Source organism: Palaemon carinicauda, chromosome 19 (assembly GCF_036898095.1).
Source record: "Palaemon carinicauda isolate YSFRI2023 chromosome 19, ASM3689809v2, whole genome shotgun sequence".
In the NCBI taxonomy this organism is placed as follows: domain Eukaryota; kingdom Metazoa; phylum Arthropoda; class Malacostraca; order Decapoda; family Palaemonidae; genus Palaemon; species Palaemon carinicauda.
Genome location: NC_090743.1, coordinates 108,898,442 through 108,915,019, shown reverse-complemented (window position 1 = coordinate 108,915,019; position 16,578 = coordinate 108,898,442). Strand labels below are relative to the sequence as shown.

At 49.2% G+C, this 16,578-nt stretch overlaps 1 protein-coding gene across 1 annotated transcript in view; it reads right to left on the bottom strand.

Moving 5' to 3' along the window:
* The window catches only part of LOC137658715 (vacuolar protein sorting-associated protein VTA1 homolog), a 76,046-nt gene that overhangs the window by 27,628 nt on the left and 31,840 nt on the right, over positions 1–16,578 (bottom strand). Inside the window, exon 3 of the mRNA XM_068393712.1 lies at positions 10,193–10,311. Coding sequence (XP_068249813.1) covers positions 10,193–10,311 — 119 coding nt within the window. The remainder of the gene's footprint in view (positions 1–10,192; positions 10,312–16,578) is intronic.

Sequence of the window (16,578 nt, the reverse complement as noted above, 5' to 3'; positions counted from 1 at the left end):
AATACAGTACAGATGTGTAGTGTTGATTGATGATTAATTTGTTTCCTTAATTATTTTTGACACGTGTTCACTGATAATGAGTAATTTACTGAGTTTAAAATGTGTTTCATTTTTATTGATAATTGTTCACCGGTGTCCATTTGCTGTGAAATTACTTATTACGTATGAATTTTTAATCGAAGTCTTGTTCATCCTTGCTGGAGGTGAACAAGGCTTCCCAAGGATCATGGAGACTTTGTTTAGTGTAGAGTAATTTTCAGTTGGGTTTGGTTTTGTTGATTTTTCTTAAAAGTTAATGGCATTTGCTTTGTTTTAAAGTAGTTTTGAATTCTGCTAAGGCTCGAGGATGTGCCTTGAGTCTGGTGGAGGGGAATTTGTCACGTACAAATATGACAAATTTGGAGATAATTTGTATTTTTCCTAACCATACAAACCTTAGCAATTTACATAGGGTTTTACTTCGGCGTAGCTGAAATGACGAGCCATTAGATTTTAACGAGGGTTAAACTACCCCCGCACTAGTTAGCACGGGGGTAGGGGAGGGGTAGCTAGCTACCCCCCCCCCACGCACACACACCGGTAAGCTGTCTCACTTCACTTAGAGGTAGGACTCGTCTTGGGGGACAGGGCTGGCGGGCAAATATGTGTAAATAGCTAAGGTTTGTATGGTTAGGAAAAATACAAATTATCTCCGAATTTGTCATTTGTTCCGTAACCGAAATAAAAACCACGCTATTTACATAGGGTGACTTACCCTTAGGCAGGATGGAAAGTCCCCAGCCTTACTGGCTTTGGCTTACCCAGGGACTCAGAATCCGAGTAAGCAGCACTCGAGAAAAAGAGTCCCTGCACCTTGCAAATTTCTTGCTACGCAAGAAACGTGCGGCCTACATAAGTTGTGTGTGGAGAAATGAATTGTGACTCGTCCTAGGAAGTTGACCTGAAGTCCTTTAGATGGAATTCTAGGCTAGGATGTCCCAATACCACCTCGTCAGGGTATGGGGGACGCGACAGTATTATTCTTAATACTAGGAACACAAGGAAGCATGGTTTACCTGCAGAGGTTTGAGGTCAGCTATGCAGAGACCCAGGATGCTGCATTCCCCAAGAGAGGGGAGGATGAAGAAAGAAGTAAGGGCCAGACATACTCTTTCATTCACGCAGACTAAAACCGGGTAACAGTGCCCTCAACCTTCTGCTACTTGTCCATTAAGGAGCCTGAGGTTAGACCAGCTGTTGTGCAGCCACCACAGGGCCGATAGAAAAAGTATCGAGGCTCCTGTGGGTCACGTCCTGCAGGTAGTGGGCTGTGAAGGTCGTTTGACGCTTCCAGACCCCAGCTTGTAACACCTGCATCACAGAGAAGTTTCTCTTGAAGGCCAGGGACGTGGCGATGCCCCTGACATCGTGTGTCCTAGGGCGACGTGACGGAGGAGGGTCTGGATTCAAGGCATGATGAATGGTCCGTCGAATCCAGGCTGAGATGGTATTCTTGGTGACCCTCCTCTTCGTCCTTCCCGTGCTCACAAACAGAGCTTGCACGCGGGGACGGACTGCAGCTGTTCTCTTCAGATAATGCCTCAGACTTCTTACTGGGCAAAGTAGCGCATGATCTGGGTTATCTGTTACGGAACGGAGACTCGTAACCCTGAAGGAGTCGAACCGTGGGTCCGGCACTCCAGGGTTCTGAGTCTTGACAACAAACTCAGGGACAAACCTGAACGTTACCTCCCCCCATCCCCTTGAATGGGCGATGTCGTATGAGAGACCATGAAGTTCACTGACCCGCTTGGCCGAAGCCAGAGCGAGCAGGAATACCGTCTTCCAAGTCAGGTGTTGGTCAGAGGCCTGGCGTAATGGTTCGAACAGGGGTCTCTTCAGAGCCCTGAGGACCCGAACCACGTTCCATGGAGGAGGTCTCACTTCCTACTGAGGGCAGGTAAGCTCGTAGCTTCGTATGAGTAAGGAAAGTTCCAGCGAGGAGGAAATGTCTATTCCTTTCAGCCTGAAGGCTAGACTTAACGCTGAGCGATAGCCTTTCACCGCCGAGACCGAAAGGCGCATTTCCTCCCGCAAATACACGAGAAACTCCGCTATTGCTGGAATAGTGGCATCGAGGGGAGAGATACCCCTCCCACGACACCAACCACAGAAGACTCTCCACTTCGCCTGGTAGACCACTGCGGATGACTTTCGCAGGTGTCAAGACATCCTTTCCGCAACTTGTTGCGAAAAGCCTCTCTCAGTGAGGAGACGCTGGATAGTCTCCAGGCGTGAAGCCGAAGCGATGCTACGGCTTTGTGGAAGATGTTGCAATGTGGTTGTCTGAGTAGCTCGTGTCGTGGGGGAACTCTCTCGGGAGTTCCGTCAGGAGCTGCAGAAGGTCCGGGAACCATTCTGCATGATGCCATAGCGGAGCTATTAAGGTCATTGACAAGTTGACCGATAGTCTGGTCTTGTTGAGCACCCTTCTCATCAGACAAAACGGTGGGAAGGCGTAGACGTCGATGTTGTCCCACCATTGTTGGAAGGCATCTTGCCAGAGTGCCTTGGGGTCCGGGACTGGGGAGCAGTACAGCGGCAGCTTAAAATTCAAGGCTGTCGCGAACAGGTCCACTGTCGGGGAACCCCACAAAGTCAGGACTTTGTTGGCTACTTGAGGATCCAAAGACCACTCGGTACTCACTATCTGCGACGCTCTGCTCAGACTGTCGGCGAGCACATTCCTTTTGCCAGGAATGAAGCGAGCTGATAGACGTATCGAGTGGACTTCGGTCCATCTCAGTATCTCTACTGCAAGATGGGATAGCTGTCGTGAAAAAGTACCTCCCTGCTTGTTGATATAAGCCACTACTGTGGTGTTGTCGCTCATCACCACCACGGAGTGGCCCGCCAGGGTCTGTTGGAACTGTTGAAGGGCCAGAAATACGGCCATCATCTCTAGCAGGTTGATGTGGAGGTACTTTTCTGATTCTGACCATAGGCCTGAGGCCCTCTGGTTCAGAACGTGGGCCCCCCACCCTTCTTTTGATGCGTCCGAAAACAGCATCAAATCCGGGGGAAGGACGAGACGATCCACTCCCTTTCGAAGGTTGTCGTCGGTCAGCTACCATCACAGGTCCTATCGAGACCAGAGAGTCCGGGGTATCGATGCCTTGATTCCACTGGGACTTGAGCCGCCACTGCAGAGATCTCATCCTGAGGCGGCCGTTGGGAACTAGACGGGTCAAGGAGGCTAGGTGACCTAAGAGACGTAACCAAGATTGGGCTGGAAGGTCTTCTCGACTGAGGAAAGGCTCTGCAACCCTCCTCAGCCTTGCTATCCTGTCGTCTGATGGAAAGGCTTTGTGGAGATTGGTGTCTAATATCATGCCTAGATATACCAGTCGTTGTGTTGGGAGCAGAGAGGACTTCTCGAGATTTACCATGATCCCTAGATCTTGGCAAATTCCCAGAAGCCTGTCTCGGTGTCGAAGAAGGGTCGACTCAGAGTCTGCCAGGATCAGCCAGTCGTCCAGATAACGGAGGAGACGGATGCCATTCCTGTGCGCCCACGAAGATATCAGTGTGAACACTCTGGTGAACACCTGAGGTGCTGTGGAGAGACCGAAACACAGCACCTTAAACTGGTAGATCTTGTTGTCTAGGCTGAATCTTAGGTACTTCCTGGAAGACGGATGGATTGGGATCTGGAAGTACGCGTCCTTCAGATCCAGTGTGCACATGAAGTCTTGCGGTCTCACTGCAAGTCTGACCATGTCTGCTGTTTCCATGCTGAACGAAGTTTGCTTGACAAACTTGTTCAGGGCTGAGAGGTCGATGACGGTCTCCAGCCTCCAGACGCCTTCTTTACAAGAAAGAGTCGACTGAAGAAGCCTGGGGACCCGTCTACAACCTCCTGGAGAGCATCCTTCTTGAGCATGGTCTCGACTTCTTCCTGGAGGGCTAGCCCCTTTGCCGATCCCATGGCATAGGAGCTCAACGACACTGGATTCGCTGTCAGGGGAGGTTGAGATGTTATGAACGGGACGCGATATCCTTGTCCGATCACAGAGACCGTCCAGGAATCGGCCCCGTGTTGCTGCCACCTGTGCATGCAACTTTGCAGGCATCCTCCTACAGGTGGACACGCAGGGGGATTGCCAATCCTAGCGTTTGCGGCCTCGCCCGCTCCTTCTAGGATTTCTGCCTCCCCTGGAGGACTTTCCGCCCTTCTTGTCTTTGACAGGAAAGGGCTGCTGTTTAGAAACCTTGATCTTAGCTGCCGGAGCCAGCTTCGGTGTCTTGCGAGGCTGCTGTTGCTGTTAAGGAGCTGGAGGTTTGTAGGGCCGAGATGTAAGGGCCTTCTGGAGGAGCGAATCATGACTCGTCTTCCTCCACCTCTCAGCTGTCCGTTCTATATCCTTGGGCTCAAACAGGTTTCCTCTAAGGATGGAGGAATGTCTGAGCTTGCTGACATCCACAGCGGGGACCTTCGGGTGGAACCTCTCAGTCACCCCATCACGTCGCTTTAGAATGGAGTTAGCCCAGAGGTTAGTGACCTGGTGAGCCAAGAACTCGATGGAGCGCGTGCCCGAGAGGAGGAAGGTCTCCAGGGCCTTCCTATTGCTCTCCTTGGACAAGTCCTAAGAGCGCAATAGGATGCCCAAAGACCCCAGCCAGACATCCAACCACGAAGTGGCCTGCATGGCACACTTAGCGACTTTCTCTTGGCTTAGGATCTCCGACGCTGAGAATGTCACCTGCCGGGCATTGAGTTTCTCTAGAGAGAGACCCTTGGTGAGCTCTTCCACAGAGTGGTGGAGGGGAAGAGCTAAACAAGACTCCTCCATGATCTCGAAGTACCTCCTCTGCTGAACGCGAGGAGGTGGGAGGATCTTGTTCCCGGCAGAAGAACGGCTGGAGGAGGCGAGCTCGGAAAGCTGGCCCTCGACCTTGTCCCTGGCACTCTTCACCCCCTGGGACCATGGCAGGGCTGCACTGGCCTTGGGGGGCTTCTAAATACCATAAACTTGGTATAGAATCGTATCCTTGCCTTCGCGGGGGGCGGTCTCGGGGTCCTTAAAACTATTGAGTTGCCTCATTAGATTAAGGACCTGCCAGAAGGCATGCTCTGACTCGCGCTGCTCTCCTCCTTGTGGACTGGCAGCTAAGTCTCCTGTCCCCATTGGCTCTTCTTGGGGGGACACGCGGACGTCCTCCCGGGGAATGGTTGGCTCTGGACGAATCCTCGAAGATGACTTGGGTATCGTCTTTGAGTCCTTGGTCTCCCTCCAGGGAGGGATACAGGACTCTACCAAAGAGGTCTGGAAGGTCCCTCCTACGCGAGACGTTTCTCTTCCTTGAGGTGGGGTTCCTCTCATTGGTGCCGTGGAAGAGTGCCTCACCTCGCTGGATTCTCCTGAGGACGGGAAAGCTTCGTCTGCAGGAGAAGGAGAAAACGCCTGCAAAGGGGAAGGGGCCTTCCCGACGGACCTCTTGGGAGCCAGCTTAACCCTGGGAGAAGTTACCCCGAAATCCACTCCTTTCCTTCTCTTCAGCGGGGGCGAGGGAGCCTTTGGTTTTAGTCCCAGATCAGCGAGGGCTGGCTTCATAGCCTGCACGACCGCTTTCATCAGGGAACTAAACCAAGGCTGGCGGCTGACTGACGCAGTGTCAGCGATTCCCGCTGGAGGGAAGGGGATCGGCTGATCCTTAAGAGTGGAAACTACTGGGCCTGCCTGAAATGAAGAAAGGGAAGAAGAATGTTGCCTGGACCTCTCCGATGAATCTTCCTGCTCCTGGATGCGTGCTCGACGCTTACAAGATGGTGATCGCGAGGATGATCTGGAAGCACTCGGCCCCGGCAACTCGCAAGGTTGGGCGCGCTGCGAAACCCGGCGGGAATCGCATTGGGGGTCGCGCTGGCGCTCGCATGATGGCAAAACCGCTGGGTCACGCGCAGGCGCGCAGGCGCGCGGGCGAGTTGACGCGCGGGCGAGTTGACGCGCGGGCGAGTGGGCGCGTGGACGCGCTGGCAAGGGGGCACGTGGGCGCGCAGGCGAAGGTGTGCGTGGATGCACAGGTGAGGGTGCGCGCGAGTGCCCGGGCGATCGCTGGCAATCAGGAGAGCGATGGCGCGTAGGCGATCGGTGGAGCATAGGCGAGTGTAATCGCATTGGCGAGCAATGGCGCGCTGGCGAGCGATGGCGCGCTGGCGAGCGATGGCGCGCTGGCGAGCGATGGCGCGTTGGCGAGCGATGGCGCGTGGGGCGAGTAGGCGACCGACTGCGCACAGGCGAGTTAGCGCGTGGGCGAGTCGGTGACCTGTGGCGATCAGACGCGTGGGCACGTTGGCGAGCGTTTGCGCACAGGCGAAGGATAGCGCGGGCGCGTAGGAGAACGCTGGCGTGTAGGAGATCGCTGACGCGTAGAATGGGGCGCAATAGCGCGGAGAGAAGTTGCCAACTGGGGCGCAGGGCCAGGGGGCACTGATGTGCTCAAGGGCGAACGCTCGTGGGCTGGCTCAGGAGTCGACTCGTGGGCGCGCGGGCGCGCATGCACTTTAGAAGTGCGCACAGGAGAAAACGCACGGTGGTGCGCAGGCGGTGGTCGACGCGCAGGGGAACGCTGGCGAGGCAAAGGATCAATGTCCTTGCCTGCGCCCAGATCCGAAGGTCGTGGGCGCGTGGGTGAACGTTGGTGCGCATGGCGCGCATGGCACGCATCAGGAACTGGGCGCGCAGTAGTGCGCTGACGAGCAGGAGGTTGACGGCGCTCAGGAGACTGTTGACGCGCAGTGCGCGCAGCAAGGACAGAAGAGCGCTTGCGCGCAGGCGAGCGCTGGCGAGCAGGAGAGCGCTGGCGATCCGGAGAGCGCTGGCGATCAGGAGAGCGCTGGCGATCAGACGAGCGCTGGCGATCAGACGAGCGCTGGCGATCAGACGAGCGGTGGCGAGAAGAGTCTGTTGACTCATCCGCAGGAGTGTGCTTCCGCGCAGGAGAGCGCTGGCGAGCAGGTGAACGCTGGCGATCAGGAGAGCGCTGGCGATCAGGAGAGCGCTGGCGATCAGGAGAGCGCTGGCGATCAGGAGAGCGCTGGCGATCAGGAGAGCGCTGGCGATCAGGAGAGCGCTGGCGATCAGGAGAGCGCTGGCGATCAGGAGAGCGCTGGCGATCAGACGAGCGTTGGCAAGAAGAGTCTGTTGACTCATCCGCAGGAGTGTGCTTCCGCGCAGGAGAGCGCTGGCGAGCAGGTGAACGCTGGCGAGCAGGAGAGCGCTGGCGATCAGGAGAGCGCTGGCGAGCAGGAGAGCGCTGGCGAAAAGAGTCAGGTGACTCTTCAGCAGGAGAGCGCTTGCGCGCAGGAGAGCGCTGGCGAGCAGGAGAGCGCTGGCGAGCAGGTGAGCGCTGGCGAGCAGGAGGGCGCTGGCGAGCAGGAGGGCGCTGGCGATCAGGAGAGCGCTGGCGCTTGCGTGCTACTGAAGGACGCACAGGTGTAACCTAACGCGGAAGGGACCTACCCACATAGTGGGATAAGCCCTTCTGCCCCGAAGGGACCGGTGCTTGAATGATCAAGGAGGATCTGGCAGGCGCAGGAGATCGCGAACGATCTGCGGAGAGGTCCAGTGATGTCACCGCTACGGTCTGCTCCCGACAAGAAGAATCCTTTGCAGGGGACGACAAAGATGAAGACCCAAAGAGAAGGCGCCTCTTAACTCCCTTGTAAGGAGAAGGAAGGCCTCGGCGGCGAAGAGGAGGGCGAGCCTTACGGCGAAGACGACCTCGAGGCAGGGTATCAACGTCGTCGGTCCTCCGAAGAGGAGTCTCTGTCAGTGCACTCCCCCGAGGGGGAGGAACACCCGCAGGAGAGACGGTTGGACCCAGCTTTCCCCTCGAAGGATGTTCGGAGGGGGAACCTGAGCTTTCAGCAACATCCGCAACAGCAGCAGCCGGGGTTTGACCCGACCCGTCGGACGCCTCTGCCACAACAACGTCGACAATAGCCAGAGGGTCTACCTCTGGTATTACGGGCGACTGTTGGACAGCTGCCCCCAACTGGATCAGATCAAACAGGGCTTCCTTGGAGGGCGAGCCCTTAAGCCCCAAGGAAGCCCAAAGCTGGAAAAGATAATTGTTAGACAGTTTGGTCATCAAAATCAACAAAATCAACAATGTCCTCCCCCGGAGGAGGAGGGGGAGCTGCCTCGCTATGGGAGGCAACACCCTCTCCCGAACCCCGAGATTGGGAAACAAAAGAAAGACCTATGCTACCACTCGGCAGCCTCTCGCAAGAGATCGAACGAGTGGGAGCTTCGGAGGAGGTTTGGGCAACGGAAGAAGAGTCCTTGGTGCCTTCCTTCCTCAAGGCAGCCCCTGAGGGAGAACGGTCTCGCTTAGAACTCTTCTTACGCCGCCGGGCAAACCTCTCCCACTGGGAGGTAGGCCACTCCCTACATTCCATACAAACTTTATCACTTTCACACCGTTGACCTCGACACTGCGGGCAAAGGGTGTGAGGGTCTGTATCGACCGCCGACATGAATGTTCCACAGGGGCAGTCGGGAAGTCCAGGGCACTTCCGCATAATGGGAAGAAAAGGTAGAGGCCAACTTCAAACACACAACTGTAAGAAAAAGAAAAACAGATTAAGGCTGTCAACAATGGGAGGACGAGACAGACACGTCTGTACATCGTCCGAGCCAAAGGTGAAGTAAGGCAGCTCACCGGTGTGTGGGGGGGGCCCTACCCCCGTGCTAACTAGCGCGGGGGTAGTTTAACCCTCGTTAAAATCTAATGGCTCGTCATTTCAGCTACGCCGAAGTAAAACTCTATGTAAATAGCGTGGTTTGTATTTCGGTTACGGAACAAACATAATTTCAGACAAATGCCAAAAACCAACTAAAGTAAATGCGCAGGACGTAGGGCAGCGGTTGCCAACTTATGATCTCATCTCCCCGATCCATGGGTAGTGTGGGAAGCAGTCCAAGCCGCTTTCCTCATTGTTTGTTATTTGCTGACCCAAACACATGTGTACTGAATTTGTTTCCATGTTAACAGGTACACCGGGGAGAGAGGATGCAGGGTGAGAACCAGTCTGGTGTGGTTGCATCACCTGCCACTGCTACCCTGAGGCGAGACAAGCCCTCAGACCCAAGCAATGATGGGATAAGAACAGCTGGGAAGCCCAGATTACCCCAGTCGAATACTAGTTACATTTGAGGCCCAGTAGTGAGTGGGCAACCCTCAATAGGCCCACCTGCCATGGTAAGCCTATCTCAACCATGGCGGGCGTCGATACGCTACGAGATGTTGAATGACTGTTCTTTTTAGTTATAATAATCTTCATCATATAACTGTCTCCCAGAGTGTCCGCTCTCCCCGTGTGTGTCTATCATTTATAAGTTAATCATCTTTATGATTTTTCCAGTAATTTGAAAGTCAGGGAGAAACCTGTATTTTTTTCCCATTATGTAACTCACAAGATTTCAAGTTCTATTTCACTCGCTTTGAAGAAGATTTAAGCTCATTATTGTTGTGAAAATTAACTTGGACAACACATCCTCTTACGATGTAAAAATCGTCTAATTCACCGCCTCTCATCATTTATTATTATCTATGGCACACGCCATGTGACACACAAAATGTGTGCCAAAAATTTATGAAATTAGTGAATATTGTAAAAAGCTTAGCTTTTAAGGAAATAGTATAAAAAAAGATACTAAAAGACATTGATTCAAAATCAATGAAGCAAAGCTGGAGAACCAAAGTTCGATGCATGCATGTGCACATATGGTAAGCCAATGATCTACTTCCACCTTTAAGAACTCATATTTGCTGGTACCTGGAAACAATCACAATTGTACTTTGAACTCAATATGATTAACAGGTTTGGTATGAACATTCTGAGAATGATAGAATTTGGTAATCACTGGACATTTTCAAGACTACAAGTCTGAATTTTACAGATGATTCAATGAGAGAGATAAGACTTAGAAAAAAATTAATGACATTGCTACTATAACTGTGCAATGAAAAATAAATAGCTAGATCATGGAATAACTTTACTTTTAATATTATTCAAACATCTGTTCCATAGAATGCCAATTTTAATGTCAATTTAGAACTAAAGTAAGAACTAAACATCAGCACCACCTTAACTTGTACCAAATGTGACACAAATAAAGTCACCAAAAACATTCCAGCATCTTACTTGTTAAACCTTGCAGCCCTATCCTCTCCATCTGCCCACATGAACAGCTTATGAGCAATATTTTCTACCAAGGCTTGACCAGCAACATCACTTGTCACAGATTCATTATCAGCATTTTCCTGAAAAGAAGGGGTACAATATAGCCATTATGCTTACATATACTATCAACAAAAATCAATATCTTCTTCTAGTTACTGAAAGCAGAGAAAGTAGGGTATCGAGTATCTGGAAATGAAATAAATGCTGAAGGATACCAACAACCATTAATGGAACAAATGAACAAGCTCAGAAAAGAGAGGGGATAATTTCCCATTCAAAGTTGTCCAGTAGTTCCTCTTTTAGTTTTGTTGTTAAACAGAATATTTTCTAAATACGGCAAATCTTTAATACAATTCGTATTATTCCTAGCTATACAAACTGTGTAGTTTATAAGGGTTTACATATATGTAGATTTTCTAGGACCAGGCAAAAAGAAAAGGTACCTAATAAGTAACTATATTAGGTTACTAGGCAATTCCACTACTAAGCAGTATTACACTCTACTGAGAGGCAAGCTTCATTCTATCCTGGTCCAGAGTTGTGGGGTAGATGAGGTGAAACCTTTGCATAAATGACTCACGTTTGTATAGCTAGGAATAATACAAACTGTATTGAAAATTTGTAATTTATTCCTATGCAGATACAAACTTCTAAGTCATCTATATGGGGAGGGAGGAAGTCCTTGTCAAGGGGAGTTCACTTAAGAACTATATCATGGACAGAACACAAAGAATAAAAAAAAAAGTTAAATGGATAACAAATTAAGACAGTTTGGCTAGCTTGTGGAGAGACATGGCCAAAGTGTCAGAGCCCTCTAAGTCATGACCCAAATAGAGGTGAAACATCTCCAGGTAAAGGAATCAAAGGACTATGCCAACATAATATAACATAACAAGAAAAAAGTATTCTTACTTGCATTCGGGTGTGGTTAATGTGGTCCACTGCTTGGAGAAGGTAGGTACACGTTGACTTGAAACAATTTTCATATCCTTATAATGCAGAGAATAACTGATGCCGTGTCCCGTGAGAGCGATAAGGCACATTTGGAAGTAATTTGTATTTTTCTAATTATACAAACCCTTTTCTCTTTACTATAGATATATATTTTCAGCATAGCTGGATTCTAGCCATAAACTTTTACATGAGATGTCCACAACCCTCCAATAGTTAGTGGGAATTGCAGGAGGTAGAACAGCCACCTCACTCACACACTCACACAGCGAGATCTCTCACTTATGATTTTTGGCAGAATTTCTTTGGGGATAGGTGATAGCATGATAAGTATGAATAAAGAGCTCAGGTTTGTAAAGTTAGGAAAATTATAAATTGCTTCCAAATTTGTCATTTGTTTCTACACAAATACAAACCTTCGCTCTTCACTATGGTGACTCCCGCTTAGGTTCCTGGAAGTCCAACTGGCTAGAAAACTTGACCTGGGGTACAACTTTGAACTCAAAAAAAGTATTAGAGAGGTAACTTGACACCTCATGAACACTCAGTCTGGTAAAGATGGAGTCTGACAGCCTGGGCAATCATGGTGAATGAGCGGAAACAAGCAGTGTGACTTGGCCATGTAAAAGTAAAAGAGGGGTATTGACCACCTTCAAACTTAAACCTACACAAGGCCAAACTTGCCCTTACAGGGAGATTGGGGACTTTAGTCCTATAAGGGAGTTGAGGTAGCTAAACCACTTGAGCAGCCACCACAAGTCCGAGTAAACGCATCCAGATTCCTGCGGGTTACGTCTTGCAAGTACAGTAATGGGCGACGAAGGTTATATGTACAGTGAACCCTCGTTTATCGCGGTAGATAGGTTCCAGTCGCGGCCGCGATAGGTGAAAATCCGCGAAGTAGTGACACCATATTTACCTATTTATTCAACATGTATATTCAGACTTTTAAAACCTTCCCTTGTACGTAGTACTGTTAACAAACTACCCTTTAATGTACAGAACATTTAATGCATGTACTACAGTACCCTAAACTAAAACAGGCACAAATAGTAAAGGTGATTTTATATCATGCATTTCCTAAACATGCTAAAAAGCACGATAAAAAATGGCAACCAATGTTTTGTTTACATTTATCTCTGATCATAATGTAGAAACAAACTGGAGGTAGAGCTTTGCTTATTACCCAGACATATTTCCCATACTTTTCCCTTAGAACTACATCACATCTTCCTACTTTAGATATATAGATATATAGATATATATATATATATATATATATATATATATATATATATATATATATATATATATATATATATATATATATATATGTGTGTGTGTGTGTGTGTATATATATATATATTTATATGTATACACATATACATACCTACATATATACATAAATACATGCATACATATATATATATATATATATATATATATATATATATATATATATATATATATATATTACTGTATATATATGGGTTATGGAAAAAATCCGCGAAGTGGTGAATCCGCGATGGTAGAACCGCGAAGTAGCGAGGGTTCACTGTATTCACCAAAAGTCCACTTGAAGTACCAGTTTCAAAGAGAAATTTCTCTGAAATGCTAGAGACATACGAACGCCCCTAATGTTGTAAGCTCTGGGTTTTCTACCCTCTTGAGGAGAGTGAGGATTTAAAGCACGGACAATGCTAAATCCAAGAGAGATTTTGTTCGTAATTCTCATCTTTACTTTGCCCATCCTCACAAGCAAATGCTTGACCTACAAGTGAGCTCTAGATGTGCGCTTGAAAAAGCGCCCCAGCTCTCTCACAGAGCACAATAACAGCTGATCAGGATCATAAGCTACACTTCGAAGACTCAAAATCGGGAAGGTCCCGAACTTAGAGTCCACTACAGCCAGATTCCAATCCTTGGCAATAACCTCAGGGATGAAGCCGAGTGTAACCTGCCCCTCCCCTTGAATGGGCAACATCATATGAAAGACCATGCAACTTGCTGACCCTCTTGGCAGAGGCAAGGTCAAGAAGGAAAACTGTCTGAAGTGTCGTCACGATCTGACCCTTGACTCGGCGTTTCATAAAGAGCTCCTTTCATGGAGCTAGTGCAATTTCTGACAGGGGGCATGTAAGCTCAAAACTCCATATGAGTAGAGACAATTACATCGAGGAGGAAATGTCAACTCCATTCAGTCTAAAGGCAAGGCTCAAAGCTGAGCAGTAGCCTTTCGCCCGTGAGACCGAACAGAGCTTTTCCCCCTCGAGGTATAATAAAAACTTCGCTATCAAGAGCATAGTGGCATCGAGTGGATAGACACCTCTTCCACGACACCAACTACAGAAGTCAGTCCACTTCACCTGGTAGATGGCGATAAACGACTTCCTGAGGTACCCAGACATCCATTTTCCACTGCTTACAAAAAGCCTTTCTTTGAGAGGAGATTCTGGATAACCTCCACGCATGAAGCTTTGTGGATAATCTCTGCATGTGGTGGCAGCTCCTTCGGTACCTCTGTCAGCAGAAGTAGAAGGTCTGAATACCATTTTGCTTACTGCCACAGTGGAGCTATCATTGTCATCGACAGATCTTGAGAAGCCCTTACTTTGTTGAAGTCTCCTCATTAGGCAGAAGGGGAGGAACGCGTAGGTGTCCTAGTTGTCCCACGGATGTTGAAAGGCTTCCTACAGGGCTGCCTGTGGGTCTAGTACTAGAGAAAAGTACACCGAAAGCTTCCGGTTGGGGGATGTTTATGCAAACAGGTCTATCATCAGCGAAACCCACAAAGTTAAGACTTTGTTAGCTATCCGGGCATATAAAGACCACCTGAAACCAACTATCCAAGCCTCCCTGCTCAAATTGCCTGAAATGAAACGGGCTGACAGGGAGATAGAGTTTTCTTCTTTCTAGCACAGAATCTCTACGGCTATATGGCAAAGGTGCAGTGAAAAATTACCTTCTTGCTTGTTTAGGTATGCCACTGCTGTTGTCGCTCATCAACACTGATTGTTGGAAGTATTTGAGACCTAGAAAGGCTGCCATAATCTCCAGGAGATTCATGTGGCACTGCCGATCGGAATCGGACCACATCCCAGAAGCCATGTGTTGCAAAAGGTGAGCCCCCATCCTTCTCTTGATGCATCTGTGAAGAAGATCAAATCTGGGGGAGAAAGAAGATCCACTCCCTTGAGATGATTGACATTTAGTACCCTCCAGCTTAAGGGAGGGAACCACTTAATGTGTACCTTGTGCAGCATAAGATAATGTCAGGAGTGTCAAACCAGGCACTTTCAAGCAACCCTTCTGCCCATGACGCATTGCTATGTAAACCACTCTTAGACTTATTCATTGCTAAATTTCACACCCTTTTTCTCATACAATAAATACTCTTTGTAAGAAATGCTTCAGCTTTAGAACCTAAAAACTTGTGGATTCCAATACTTGTTTAATCTTTCAAATCAAATTTTTTTCTTTGGATCTCTTACAAATAATTCTAATACTTCCACAAAGCTTGGTACAGTATTGTTTTGAATATATTCTATACACAGAGACAATGGTATTCTTGTCAAATAATACTGTAACATGACAAATTCGAAGATAATTTGTATTTTTCCTAACCATACAAACCTTAGCTATTTACAGAGGGTTACCTTTTAGCGCAGCTGAAATGGCGAGCCATTAGAATTTAACGAGGGTGTATTACCCCCGCGCTAGTTAGCGGGGGGGTAGGGGAGTGGTAGCTAGCTACCCCTCCCCCCTCACACACAGATGAATGCTCACTTTCACTTAGAGGTAGGACTTGTCTTGGGGGACAGGACTGGCGGGCAAATATGTGTAAATAGCTAAGGTTTGTATGGTTAGGAAAAATACAAATTATCTTCGAATTTGTCATTTGTTCCGTAACCGAAATACAAACCACGCTATTTACAGAGGGTGACTTACCCCTTAGGTAGGGTGGAAAGTCCCCAGCCATACTGGCTTTGGCTTTACCCGGGGACTCAGAATCCGAGTGAGTCGCACTCGAGAAAAGGAGTCCCTGCACCTCACAAGTTCCTTGCTCCGCAAGGAACCGTGTGGCCTACGTAAGCTTGTGTGTGAAGGAAGAAGTGTGACCCGTCCTAGGCAGTTGACCTGGAGTTCCAGAAGGAACTCTGGGTTAGGACGTTCCCAATACCACCTCGTCAGGGTATGGGGGACGCGACAGTATTGACTCAATACTCGGAACACAAGGAAGCATGGTTTACCTGCAGAGGTTCGAGGTCAGCTATGCAGAGACCAGGATGCTGCTTCCCCGTAGAGGGGATGATGAAGAAAGAAGTAAGGGCCAGACATACTTCTTTCGTTCATGCAGACTAAAACCTGATAACAATGCCCTCAACCTTCTGCTACCTGTCCAAAAAGGAGCCTGAGGTTAGACCAGCTGTTGTGTAGCCACCACAGAGCGATAGAAAACGTATCGAGACTCCTGTGGGTCACGCCCTGCAGGAAGCGGGCTGCGAAGGTCATTAGACGCTTCCAGACTCCAGCTTGTAGTAACTGCGTCACAGAGTAGTATTACTCGAAGGCGAGGGACGTTGCGATGTATCCAACATCGTGCTGTAGGGCGACGTGACGGGGGAGGGTCTGGAGACAGGTCGAGATGAATGTCCTTGAGTCCGGGCTGAAGAGGTATACTGGTGACTCTCCCCCATGTCCTCCTTGTGCTCCCAAATCGGCTGCAACTGAGGACAAACTGCAGCTGTTCCCAGCGCTAACCTCTCGATTCCTTTACTGGCAAGAAAGAGAAGGTCTTGGGACATCAGATACAGAATGGAGACTCGAAATCTTGAATGAATCGGACCGAAGGGCCGGGACCCCCAGATTCTGAGTCTAGCCAACAACTCAGGAGCGAGCCTGAATGTTGCCTTCCCCTCTTCCTTAGAAAGGGGGGAGTCATAAGAGACCAAGAAGATTGCTTACACACTGGCCGTGGCCAGAGTGAGCAGGAGACCCAAGGCGGAATACAATCCGAGGCCTGTCGTAAAGGGTCTTGAGTAGATCTCTTAAAGGACTAAAAGTCCGAGCCATGCTCCAAGTTGGAGGTCTTCCTCCGACTAGGGCAGGGACGATCGTAGCTTCGCATGAGCGAGGATAGATCCAGCGGGCAGGAAAAAGTTATTCCTTTAAGCCTGAAGGTCAGGGAAAGGCTGAGCGACAGGCTTCATTGCCGAGAGCGGAAAGGAGTTTCCTCCCGCAGAAAGGCAATAAGACCGTTATTGCTGGAGAAGAGGCCTCAAGGGAAGAGGTATATCTCCCACGGCACCAACCACCTTAGACTCTTCACTTTGCCTGGGAGACCCATGTGGATGACTATCGCAGATGACGCGACCTCCGTACCGCGACTGTAGCGG